General features: G+C 39.0%; 1 protein-coding gene across 1 annotated transcript in view; it reads right to left on the bottom strand.

The window, feature by feature from the left end:
* Window positions 1-4429, bottom strand: part of SPTBN5 (spectrin beta, non-erythrocytic 5) — an 87629-nt gene extending 83200 nt beyond the window's left edge. The window contains exons 1-4 of the mRNA XM_026033413.1: window positions 4319-4429; window positions 1514-1681; window positions 856-975; window positions 109-266 (exon numbers count right to left, since the gene is read on the bottom strand). Coding sequence (XP_025889198.1) covers window positions 109-266; window positions 856-975; window positions 1514-1681; window positions 4319-4429 — 557 coding nt within the window. The remainder of the gene's footprint in view (window positions 1-108; window positions 267-855; window positions 976-1513; window positions 1682-4318) is intronic.
* Window positions 4430-13803: the final 9374 nt, after the last annotated feature.

Here is a 13803-nt window from a genome sequence, read left to right as displayed (position 1 = left end):
TACGTAATTTTGAAAATACAGACACTTTGGGCCATGGAACAACTTATGCCAGAGTTGTGAGGAAAAAGCAATGAGGAATTGCTCCTGAACTGATCCATCAGCTCTTACCTGTGAGCATGAATGAGTGCGTTGAAGGCCAACCCATCACTCCAGCTTTTGGAGAAATCCTTCACATTCACATTGGAATAACTGGCAGTTTTATGCTGACACCAGATTAGTAAGGCTTCATTGGCAAAGAGAAAATCAGCTTTGCCTCCAAATTCTTCCTGTGAAGAAGATGCAGAAAAGTCAGGCAGACAGTATATGGAAGTAGCATGAGTGAGTTTATGCCTATGTTTCCCAAAATGCTCTCTCTTACTTTTGATCTGCTCTCAAAGTCCCTCTAACAGTTGTAACAGCTTTAACATATTTAACTAGATTTACAATGAAAGTCGAATGATTGGACATAAATGTAAACTTCTGAGAAAGTTAATCGAACAAACGTCTAAAATATAATTTTAAATGCAGATGTTAAAAAGTTTCTGATTTTTTTTTCTGCAAAATTTGTAGAAACCAAGTGAAACGCAGAAGAGACATAAAGCTCAGTTCAGTTTATATATTTCTTTAGATTCAGTCTGGAAGTCAGAAACATAATACAATATATGTATATCTAATGTTAGAAATGACCAGCTTTGATTTCACAGTATCTTCAAAGGTACCTCTCAAGTACTTAAGAGTACACATTAAATAAAGGTTATAAAACTAGCTTTTCTTAAAAAAAAATCTTTACAAAAGACGAGATGATCAGCATGTAGTTAAAAGCTGGAGAGAGCTTTTAACTGGTCTAAAAAAGCTGGTCCTTTCTTGTTGTTTTACCTTATCAAGTTTGATAGATGAAATCTGAAATCGAAGTATAATGATCCAGATGAGTCCCAGGATTAAGGTTTTGTCACCATCTACGATATTCTCAGGGCCAATCACTTTTACTTGCACCTGCTAAAAAACAACATCTGTTCATCATGAAACAATTCTCAACCAGACATCTGTGTAGCAAACTGTGTGATGAGAGTGTTAGTGACTGTCTTTTCCATGGGAACTAAGAACGTTTATGATAGTTTGCCTTATCTCTCTTACAGTCTAGGGAACAGCCCTTCACATATCTTTTCACATGACTAAAACTTTCATCAGAAAACGTGAATTTGAGGAAAGAATTCTTTTCTGTTGTGAAGGTGCAGATTTTGAGTACAATTCAAACATTTTATGGAAAACAGTATTTCAGATCAGCATTTAAAAAGCAGTATCTTTTCCTTTAGGTGTGGCATTTTTTTGCTCGACATTAGATGCATATAAGTTAGGCTAATCAGATATCAAAAAAGTCAAATCAAGACTTAAAGCAAGAACAACAACAAAACAGCCAGCTCTATATGGGAAGAACATCTTACGGTGTATCAGAGGGGGAAATCATGATGAACATAATACTAAAACCAGTTATTGACATTTCTAAACTGTTGTCATCTGTGATACCCATACCTACCTTAGATTTCAAGAACATAATGGCTTTGCTGTTGTTCTCCAGAAAGTGCACTCTCATTTTTCCCCTGTTCGGTCTGGGCAAAGATTCTCCAGAGAGCAGCTCCAGGAGTCGCATGAGATATATGCCATCCTTCAGCTCGGTATAAATATCTTCTATCACAATCTTTACCTGCAAAACCCAGGCACACAGTTCAACTCTTCAGCCTGGGTAGCTCAACAGCTGGCCCTCAGAGCCCTCTGCTTTAAGTGACAAGCAAAGAACAACTTGTTGCTGTTCTCACTAAATTTACTGTAGGTCAGTGCATAAGTGTAAAACATAAGTGGATCTGACAAATCTTAATTCACTAAAAATGAATATGCAGAAAGACTGACGTCATTTATGATTCTGGGCTAAAATCGATTAAATGATTAAAGAAGTAAAGAACAAAACCAGGATAAAGTAAACATAAAGTACTTTATAAAGCATCAAACTATTTCAACATTTTCAAAATCAAAAATTTTGGAAGTACTGATATTTTTAGGCCAATATATCGATTCAAATAAATCTTTTCCACTTTTAATTTTTGAGTAATGCATCTAATTTAAAAATTCTGCTGATAATCCCAAAGTGAAGTTAATCTGGACAAAGGAAATGAGATTAACTCATGTACAGGTTTGCTAGGTTCAATGACTCCTTTCAAGTCCATAGTCTTAAAGTCTGATACATCCTGGTTAGACGTCTTCCAAAGTCTCCAGACTTATCACCAGTCTCACGCTAAGCTCCGTCATTATGTGAAAAAAAATAGTATCTTTTGCAAAAACTATCTAATTCCTGCCAGCAGTGAGATCACAGAATGCTTATGTGATATGACATGACACAGCGTGTACTCTGAGCTTGCAGGAGCTTGCTGCCTTAGGCGTTTCCTTTCGGCTTTATGCCAGTAGCCATCAAGAGGTGACACTAAGACCTTATTACACACCCAGGAATAATTTACTGTGATTTTGAAATCATAGTAAATTAGCTTTTTGTCTCCAGAAAAAAAAAAAGAAAAAAAAAAAAAGAAGAGAGTAACATGGAGACTTCTATTTTAATTCCTGACTGTCCTGACTGGATTTTTTTCCAGAGAATCAATAGATGACTGAAAGCAGAAAAGAAGCTCAGAGACACTTTAGGTCTGTACTTTGTGTTGAGCAAGAACTGACAACATTTTTTGACTTATCATCCATGTGAAAGAACTCCCTGTTTAGTTGCTATATTTATTCTTCCACTTTCTTTTATACACTGCATAAAGGCCTTTAGATAGGCCTAAAATTCTGTGTATTGTACCTTATTATTCAAAAGCTAAATTTGTTATGTTCTATGGAACTTTCGTTCATGAAGAGTAGTTCCATTTTATTTTATTCATAAAGAGAACTTCATATATTTGTACTATGCCTCAACTGCTGATATACTTTAATAGCTTGTAGTATTAGTTTGATAGTTGCATCAAACAGGCTTTGAATTAAAATACCAATCACAGGATTACTTAACAAATTAAATCCAATAGCATTCTTATTGCTAGACTAGAAATAATCAGCAGTGAAACTGAAAATACTGTAGTACGAACCTGCCAAGTTAAAGTGTTCTTTCAAAGGCTGAAACTAGATTGCTAATAAGCCTTTGATAAGCTCCAGGCCCTGCACTGTTTATTACCATATATGGCTTGCAAAGCTCTCTCCTTTTTTTTATTTATTTTTTTCCCTCCACTTATGACACACCAGCCGACACTGTCAGGCTGTCAAGGAAGTTCAGAGTGACATTTTAATCTTTGAACTCCAAGGTGTTCTAAAAATGATAAAGTATGTACATTTATTTGTGGCTATACAGAGGTAAGCTCCTACATCATAAAAGCCAACTTTCTGCAGGTAACAAAACCAGATTGTGTTTTGCAGTTCTCCCCTTCTATTAAGAAAAAATAATTTAAAAGTTTGGTGTGCTCTGAAGCTACCTGTTCACCAATCACTACGTTGCACTAATAGACTTTAAAAAAAATGCATCTAATACTGAAACATCCATCATAGTGATGAAGTAGAAAAAAATAAGAGAGCTGGTCCTACTTGGTCCATTGTCATTAGTATCAGCCACAGACTCTGCAGAAAGGAATTATTCTTGGGTAATTCCCTGCTACCATACATCACTTGTGCCTGAGATGAGTTTATGTGAAGTATATGAGTTTATATGATATTTGGAATATGCTGGAGTTACCTGTCATGCACAAATCAACTGTGCACTAGTTTTGATGCTTTCTGGAAGTCTCAGTTACTGCAAATGAGCTGATCTGTGTGGGCACAGCAATATGTCTGAAACGGCTAGACCTAAAGAGTTTTTTCAGAACCACGGAGCAGTAACACTACCTGGACTGATCTGCATCCAGAAATCTCAGGCAAAGTAGAAAATTTTTAAATTTTGGTGGAGCAATTAAAAATTGGACATTGTTTTGGAAACTCAGACACTTCCAAATACTTCACTTATAAGAAGAAGAACAGATATTACTCCAGGAGGACCTACAAGATATAGTGGACATCACGAAAGTGACATGGTAATAGGCAGATAGTCTAGGAAAGTGAACTACAGTTTCAAAGAAGATATGTATCTCATTTGCCTGTGTTACCTATGAGAGAAAAGATTTAGGCTAGAACACTATGGTTAGCCAAAGCCTTTCTTGCCTGTATGCATATATAATGATGACACTGAAAAAAAGAGTTTGAAAAAAATAACATGGAGAAGAATAGAGTGAGTGGAAAAAAAAAAATCAGGAAAAAGTCCAAAAGTGGAGGAACCACCTACATTATTCCTGAAGAAGACATTGTTCATCCAGTTGGTGAAGGTTTTCTTTTGCATGGACATTCGCTGCTCCTGCAGCTTTTTGATGTGATCTTTCTCATATTCTGTATCCATGGTCACCTATGAAGCCAGAAACTCCAGTGAGGTGTTCAGTGTTGAAGGAATCTGCCCAGGGAGATACCAACAGCAGTGCTGTACCCAACCTATGTGGGGAACCCAGTCACAACAGGTACAAGATTCAACACCACACCCAGTATAATGCCTTCATTTCCTTTGGCTTGCACTTTGCTCCTTCTTTTCATCCCACTTTATTTTCACGTACTTGAGTCTTCCCTTTTAAAATACTTGTCTGCTTTCAGAATGAAAATGAGACATGTATTTGTGCAGCTTTAGTTTCTTTCAGTCTCTCCCCAGTCATCTGATCCCATTGAGTGCACCATGATCTGAAAGCCATCAGGAAGGTCCTTCAATGGGACCTGATCTTCGACCTTCTCAGAAAGAGAGAAGGATCAGCGAGTCACCTCCCAATGTGCATGTATTTGAATGCATTATGCTCACTGAGATCCTGCTGTTACCTTTCAGACCACAGTTGTGTCCACAGAAAGCTGATTAGAAAGGAAAGAGAACCAGCATGCTTTCACCTTCCCATGATCTCAGTTTTTCCATATCTATCTCTTTAAGGATAGTGATAAAGGTCTGCAGTCACAAAGACAGAGAAGGGAGCAAGGAAGTACAAATCATTACAGTACCCAATGTAAATGTTCAGAGAGATTATAAAAAGGAGAGTCTTCCTTGTGGAGTTTATGATGCATTAAACTGGATTTCAGCCCTACTGAGCGGTTCTATTCGAATCATTGGGCTTGAGGTCCAAGACCATAACGAGAATGTCCATTGCACATGGAAAGCAAGAGGATAATTTAAGTGAGTCAAAGATAGTTACAGAGATTTTTAATCACCAAACATCATCTCCTTGGACTACTGCCATAGTCCTAAGAATTACCTGGGTATCAGACTAGCTGTAAAAACAGGAAACCTGCTGTAGTGGTGCTAGAAGAGTCTGGGGGTGTCAACTCGCTGTAAAAAGAAAAGAGAATAAAAAAAAAAAATCAACATCTGTGTCAATCCGTGAAGATATGAAGCAGGGCGACCTCCTTCCTATCTGCTGTGCAGAGACCCCGTACTCTAGGCTCTGGGGCCTTTAACTTGTTAAATCACTGAATAAAAAATACTATCTGTTCTAGTGTGAGAAGAAAGACATAGGGAAGTAGCAGAGCAGCCACAGCAAGTAGGAAGTTGCTTACCTGAAAATCTTCCTTTCTCAAATAAATATGAATGATTGTGCCATTTTACAAGGGGGAAGGGTACAGGAAGTGGAAAAATAATGATTTGTTACTGTGTATCTTTCTCTTTTTTATTTTTTTTCAACCCCCTAATGCTCTGCTTCTGCAAACCAGAGAACCTTGAAAGTTGACAAGATCTGCCCACTTGCAAGTATCATGAACATAAATGAAAGCCTTACGAAAGCAAAGAATTTAACAAAGTTTGAAATAGAACTGCAAATAGATTCTCAAAATATTTTCTGATCTTTTGGGCTAGTTAGCACTGTCACTTTATCCATTTGGAGAGCAGATATCCAAAGAATTTCCTTTTTCTGCCAAGGAGGGTGATATAACCCGTTCCTCTTCCATTCTCAAGGATGCTGACATCTCTTACATGTGCTACCCTCCAAGTGAAGGATAACATTTGATCCTGCATTTTCTGACTGTTTTTATACCAACTGACTCTATACTCAAGTTACTGAAAACTAATCAGAAGCAATAGGATCTGCTTGCTACTACCTCTAATATGGAGAGCTAAGCACTCAAAAACTGGCAGTTGTGGACAGCCTATCAGAATGGACAGCCTATCAGAAATTTAATTCAGTCTTTTTTTTTTTTTTCTTTTTTTTTCCTAAAGTGCACAAGGTAGAGTGTCATCACCCAGTCTTGGATATGGACCCTGTCTTCTTTCAGTAACAGTACTGAAATACTGATCACAAATATATTATCACTAGCAACTTGAAATTTATCAACTGCTTTGGATGTTTATGTTTGTTGACTTACTACAGAGTAAACATATATAAATGGATACAAACAGGCATTGCATATTGACAGCAGTTCAGTATCAAAGCTGAGAAATGAACAGGCATCTCTTCCCACAGCAAAATTCCAGCTATTCCCTAGGGTGGCACATTATTCTTTGTTGTTTCTTATAACTTATTCTATAGCTAATAGACACAAGGATTTCATCCAGAGTTTATGTTTGCTATTTCTTACAGAATATTTTCTCATCTCAGGAAATCCACACCAGTTAACATGGAGCTCTAATTTATAATAATACCATTTCTGAATTTGCAAAATAGTTCTCAGAGTATAATGCAGGTTTGCAGGCACCTTGAGCAATGGCTATACAGATTTCATTTAGCTGAAAAGGAAACTTATTTACTGAGTTACTGCCTCATACAATAGTTTACCTTTTAAATTAAGTTTGCCAGAAATGCATAGGAAGAGAAATCTGTAATGGGTTATCTGTATTTGCAGGTTATAAGGGCAGTGCTAAAAGCCAGATATGGCTGTAGCAATACATTAGAGAAGATCAAAAAAAAAAAAAAAAAAAAAAAATCTAAAAAATCAGCACTTACTCAGGTTTGAAGGAACTCCTTTCTCATATTCACCATCTGGTCACTCTGGGGAATGGCTTTCAAAGCTATGTTCACTCCTATTCCTACATTCACCTCTCCACTTCCACGTGGGACGACCTGTGAAATCAGGAATTGAGACCAAGTATTTATAATCTACCTATGAACCTTTCACGTGACTCTGGAGGAAATAACCCGTTAGAATGCAATGAGCAAAGGTTGTCACTGGCGTTATCTGATTCTTACACTCAACATGACATACAAATGACACTGCTATAATATGGTGAAAATAGTCATCCACCCTAAAACTGATGCTTTGGAAAAGGGCATTTAGCCTTTCTCAGTTTCATTGAAGAGACTGATCACAGGCCACTTTTCTTAGAATATTGTTACCAGGGAACTTAAACTTGAAGTCTGACAAATTTCCAAATGCTTGAATTGGGATAAAGCAAGGAAGAAGATGAAAATCTTACATTTCAGAATTCAGCATTCATCCCTTTGAGGGCGTTGATGCATCCGCGCTATCACCTACTGCTACAAGGTGTACAGGGAGAAAGCTGGCAGTGGCAGGCATGCTTGTAAAATTTACTATTGACGGACTTCCCGCAAGAGGAAAAGAATATTCCTGGTAACTTAAGGGCGCTGAGCCCTTGCTGTTACTGTCAAGCCTGCACAAACACTGGGCACATTGACCTGGCTTCATTGCTGGAGAAGACAGGGCTGCTGCTGGAAATTACTGCTAGAAAACGAGCAGGCATTTGAAATAAGAAATGGTAAACAGATGTGCCCAGCTTAGGATGTGGTAAGAAAATACCAGGCTTTCCCTGCTGGCCTGAATAGTTTTGTTAGAGCAGAAATGCTGGCAGGGGAGTTGCATTAGAAGAAAATGCACAGAAATTCCAAAACGTAGTATGCATAAAACTTGAGAAAGGAAATCTGTATCTCCATACTCCCTCCAGAGAAATGCCATGTTCAGTGTATTTAAGTATTTATATTTCAAGTATTGCTCAAAATATTCCCTCCAAAGTCCTGGACTTGTCTTCACCAGCCAGCTTAGCCAGCATCATTCTTAACAATCAGCTTTAAACGAGAGGAAAAATGAAGGAGGGAAAAGGGTATGAATTCAGCAGTTTTTTTCACCTCATCTGTAAGCTCATTGCTTGATTATAATTCCACTCTCCTCTTGTTTTTCATTATACCTCTGTTGTTCTGTTCCTGCAGTGTGATCCTTGGCTCCTGGCTGTAGCTCAGCAGAGCTGTCCGTTGAGAAACGCCTTGTCATTGCTTTTATCAAACACAAGCACTGATTTTATCTAATATAAGGCAGGGAATCAGTAGGTGAATTGGCCCTGGATGGAGCCCTTTCTCCCTCTTGCAAGTTAATTATTATCTAATGATCAAATGTGTGAAACGTTTTTTTATGGTTACACAGGCAATCAAAAGTCTGGTGTAAAATTTCTCTAATTCCTGAATGAGGATCCTGATCTGTGGAATCCACAGTTTAGAGCTCAAATGGTGGTCATGGATGTGGCGCTGAGGAATAAGGCCTTCCTATCAGTTATTCAGATCCTAACGCACCAAGAGGAAGGGGAAAACACTATTTGCATGTAGCTTCCCGGGCAAAGAGGGAGAGGCTCAGGGGTGCTTTCTTCACTCTATGAACAAACTCTCTCCCTTTTTTTTTTTTTTTAATATATAATAATATATATATAAAATAAATAAACTATCAGCCTTCCTTGTTGCTTATGAGTCCTCTCTCTTGCTACCTTCACAGAGAAGTGGGACCTCATCTCCGATGTTGGAAAGGGGCAAAGGGCACTCTCCCCCTTGCCCTGGAAACACCACCATAAAACAGTACTTTCTTGTATCTGAAAAAGGAGGCTCCTCATGTGGCAACATGGAGGAGAGGGACATGAAACTTCCTTTCCACTTACTTGGATTTTTGTTGTTGTGACTTTTTGTTCTTCACATCACATGCATGTGAACGAGTGAGCTCTGCTACCCATCTCAGCATCCAACAACATTGCTTCCGCATGTTGAAATCCCACAACAACAAACACCCGAGTCTGGGCTCTCCGAGAAACAAGGGTAGTCCTCAGTGCCACAGGCTTGTAGCCCACAGCATGTTGAGAAAGAAAAAGAAATAGCTGGTTTATGCCATGGTGAAAAGCACTTGCTATTCCGTATCTTACGGGCGAAGACCAAATTGCCTCTTCATCCTCCCCAGCCTGTAAGCACAATGTGAAGGAACAAGCTAAAGGGGTTGGGAAAATAACAGTTTCTTTTCCAAAGACAACATCCACTTATTCCATATATTAGATCTATGCTTAAGGACCATCGGGAATACATACTCACAACTTAGGTGGAAAGAGGAGTGCAGCCTCCTTCTCTGGACTCCTGACATGGGGATGCTGCCTATCCCTGACTATGCTCAGGCTGCAGAGAGGCTTGGACACAGACCAGTCGTGCTCTAGTCCACAGCTGAGACAGCCCTGTCAAGGCTGTCAAGGAGACATAGGCAGTATGAACATCATGAATTATAACAGACCCTGGACTTCAGTATGACACACAAATGCTGGGTGTGTTCTGCAAACACCAGAAAGCCTCAGGGAGTAAATAGCACGCTGCTGGTCCAGCAGGGATATCAAACAGAGGGAGTTAGTCAAAAACAGCTTAGAAGAGGTGTAGAATTGCCCACGGGTCAGTGCAAACAGCTTCGCTGTTTCACAGGCCTCCAAGCTGAACGCTGTCCCATTTCTCAGTGTGCCTGAGCTCCCGCTCCCAGTGCCCACACAGCAGCCCTGCTGCCCTCATGCCACCTCGGTACCTGCCTTCCCTGCGTGCGCTGCCGTCAGCCGCCCGGGCTGCCTTCCCACCCACCGGTGGGGACCACCGTAGAAGCAGCCCCTGCTCCCCTCGCAGCCGAGCTTGGCTCAGGAGGCTCCACATCAGCATCCCGTGGGGCAGGTGCCACATAAAGCTCAGCCTCCCCAGGCTCAAGTCTAAACTAGAAGTCACTTTTCTTCTTCAAGAGCTGGCCAGAGGCTACATGACATCAATGGGAAGCAGAATTCAAGCAGAATGGTTGAATTATGTCATCCAAAGCACTTGCTGCATTTGAAAGAGAGTAAAGGCTTAAAGCAAAACCAAATGGATTTATTCTTCCTGGCACAAAGATCCTCAGTCATCTTTTTGAAACAGAAAATACATATTTGCTTGTTCAGTCATGAATAAAGACATTTTCTCCTTGGAGTCGTACATATTATCTCAAAATTTTCATTCTGTTTCTGAACCTTTAACTGTTAAGGGCATCAAAGCCTTGGCAGGATGAGCACACGGGACTTTCTCTTTCCACTTCATACAAATACAGATAGAGGGCCTCAAGTAACAGCAAAGACTTAATATTTCAAACATCATAAGGAAAATAGACCCTGCAAAAAAACTTGATAACTCTGATTCCAATTAGTGTATTTTTTGTTATTATTTAGACTTTTTACTTTAATTCATTTGTAGTAAGAAATACCATTTTATTGTGAAAGGTAAAAATTCTTTCTCCTGTACAACTGTGTTTCAGGGGGGTTATTTTATTTGTTGCACTGATAAAGCATTTAGTTCTATTTATCAATAGACAAATATCAAGGACATAAATTTGTAAGACTTACAACTGTACTGGAGAGAGGCACTGCAGGGACCCATCCATTGTGAGAGCAATGGAATAATGGAAGGTAGGTGGCAAAAAAAGACACTTTTAGGATGGCAAACTTTATCAGAGAGGATAAGATAGAATAAAACACAACAGGATAAGGCAAAGTAAAGACTAGTTGTAATTCTTGTTCTTTGTATGCCAAAATTGCCCAAGTCCCAAACTTACCAGATTTATTATTGGTTGATTTCTTACTTTCAGATTAAACACGGAATTAATGCATCTTAAAGAACATAGTGAACGGACATAGGAAATCAGTAAGCATTAGACCTGTATTTCAACAGTTCCTAGGTTAAAATGAATTCAAGAGAAGTGATAATTACATGTGGAAGTTTGACAGTGCATGCAAAATGCAGCATCTGGCAAGAGATAAACACCATCCAGGGTCTCTGTAGCATAGATGTATCTAAATCTGTTTCATGTAACAATTCATGATGACCAAAGGCAAAACGGCACGCCTTGCTGACACTCACTGCTATACACAAAGTCTTTTAACTTGGCAGCAGGTTACATTTGAGAACTGCGGGAGTATTAGGCAACTTCTCCAGCATCCTGCAGAGATGGAGCTGCTTCAAAGAAACTGCTGTATTTGTGTAGGGGGAAGAGAGGAGGAAGGAAGAATTAAGCACATTAAAATGAATGCTCTATTGACTTCATTAGCTATTTATAAGTAGCATATATACAGTGTTCAAGATGCCCTTGAATTTTTAGGGCAAACATTAATAAAGAACTTTCAGCTAAATTGCCATTTAATCTACTGTTATTTTTTCAAGATTAATACTTTCACTGAATTCTCTCATAGTTCAAGTTTCAGACTTTTGATCAGCACAGGAAATCCGATTTATCTTTCACTCTTGGTTTTGTATTGGAAGCCTCAGAATTTGTTTTTGCTATAAAAAGCAAGTTATATGTATGTATATTTAACATAAATTTAGATTCTGCAGTGAAGCATTGTTATGGGCAGTAATTTCAACAATGAGTTCATGGACACAGAACAGGAACAGCCACAGGTATTTTGGACACAAACTGAGGTGGGAAAATAAGCAGCTTGCCAAACTGGTTAAATTATGAAAAAAACACACTGTAAATTTTAGAATTACAAAATAAACCTTAAGTTGCAGAATTATAAAGTTCTAGTCCCCATAAGATGTCTTTCAGAAAGAAGCTTACAAAAGAAAGTTTCAGGTAGTTTAATATTAGTTTATTAAATCAGCAATTTTTATCACCACCTCCTAAAAATGATTACAAAGCATATTAAAATATATTACAGTATCTGCATGGGATTTATTGTGTAATCAAAGTGCAACAGTAATGAGCTTACAACTTTGTCTGCTTAGTTGGACAAACTCTAGAACACTGCACGGTGAAACATTCCCTCAAAAATGAAAGAGTGCCTCTGAAGTGAAAAATGCAATGTTTAACAAAAGCATTAGAAAAAGTGAGCATGTGAAGTAGAAAACAAAGTCTATGTCAATTTTCTCAGTGCTACAAACATCCAGTTAAGTATACACTTCAAATTCTCTGCTTGAATTCCAAGAATAAAAAGAGCCACCAAATTGAGTGCATCTTGTGAAGGGAGCAAAAAGGAAGAAGACAGAAGGTGCATTTCAAGTACTGGACATGTACTAAGCTATTGAAAGTCAAGGGTCAGATACTGCTTCTTTGAGACCAAATGCCACAAAAGCTTCCAGCACTAAAAATCCACTACATCCTCGACTCCAACATTTGGGACCTTATCCTGACCTAAAAACCTTTCTAAACTTACCATTTTCAAATAGTCACAGCTTTAACTCCTCTCACTGTCCTGTAGTGTGGTTATCAACCAGACCCCTGTGTCTTCTGCTCAAATCTGTAACAAAAGTCCAATTAATTTTTGAGGGAACAGAATTTGAGTTGGGAAATAAAAACTGTGCTGTAGAATAGCTGGGAAAGAGGTGAAAAGTAGCAGTCGTTATTCTGGCTTAAGGCAGTGGACATCACCACACAGCACTGATTTTATAGAATGAATTTGACAGTTTTGAATGTTCTTGAAGCAAATCCAAAGTCCTGGGCATAAAACCCAAGACCTTGGTCTTTCCTGAGCAGAGATTAGTAACAACACTGAAGTGAACAACAATTGTTACATCATACTGTTCATCTCAATAACTGCTTAAAGCACAATTTCCTGAGAGAACGCAAATCTCTTCTCTCTTCCTCTTAGTCCAAAAGCATTGAGCTTACTCCATGATCTTATTTAACTTGCTAACTCAGCGGGACAATATCCAAACTTGTGCGTGGCTTGCTTAGCCAACTGTATTGGCTTGCAGACAGACCCTACAAACCACACAGCTGAAGTGAATGGAGCAGGACCAGAGGGTTTGGGAGGAGGTCATGAGGAAAGAGATCCTTCCCCTCTGAGCAATGAACTGCTAGACCTGTTTAGCTGCCTAAGAAACCATGGCTTGAAGACTACATGAAATGTACTTGAACTACTATCAAGTAAGTATGAGCTCTGTTACGATGCCAGTGTACTGCATCACATATCTAGAAATATATTTATTCACTTAGCTTTGTATGCTGGTCTTGAAACATCTGTATTTCCTCACAGGAACAGAGTCCATCTCTACTCCTATGTATGCTTTGCGCATTCCTCTTCTACTTCCCCTCCTCAAGTCTTACAGGAAAACAAATAAACAAAACAAAATAACATACATATGTTAAACATATCTAGACAAAATGTTTTAACTTATCAAAATGATGCATTTAAAATTATCTCCCCAGCCCCAAGTTTGAAAATGGAGTTGGGGGCATGGGTGGAGGGAGGAGGAAGAAGAGCAAAAGGCTGTGTTCTCCATTTTACTACCAATGCAGCTAGAAAAATAAATTAGTCACTGAAAAACTATCCTTCTCTGTCTTCACTTTAGAAGGATGTTTGTGCTGGCAGAGGGTCATGCAGCTCCAATGTGTTTAGAGCATCACCGCTGGCAGCTGCACAGTGGTAATTCCAAACATGCATCCACCTGGGACTCCTGGCCAGCTGAAGGGCCAGGCAAGGCAGGCTGCGGCATCCCAGATCCTCTCGCTGCACTACAGCGGCTACAATACCCCAGCTTGCCCTGTCTCCCAGCA

Source organism: Nothoprocta perdicaria, unplaced genomic scaffold (genome assembly GCF_003342845.1).
Source record: "Nothoprocta perdicaria isolate Ctin4 unplaced genomic scaffold, notPer1 scaffold_129, whole genome shotgun sequence".
In the NCBI taxonomy this organism is placed as follows: Eukaryota; Metazoa; Chordata; class Aves; order Tinamiformes; family Tinamidae; genus Nothoprocta; species Nothoprocta perdicaria.
This window is presented reverse-complemented; position numbering and strand designations above follow the sequence as displayed.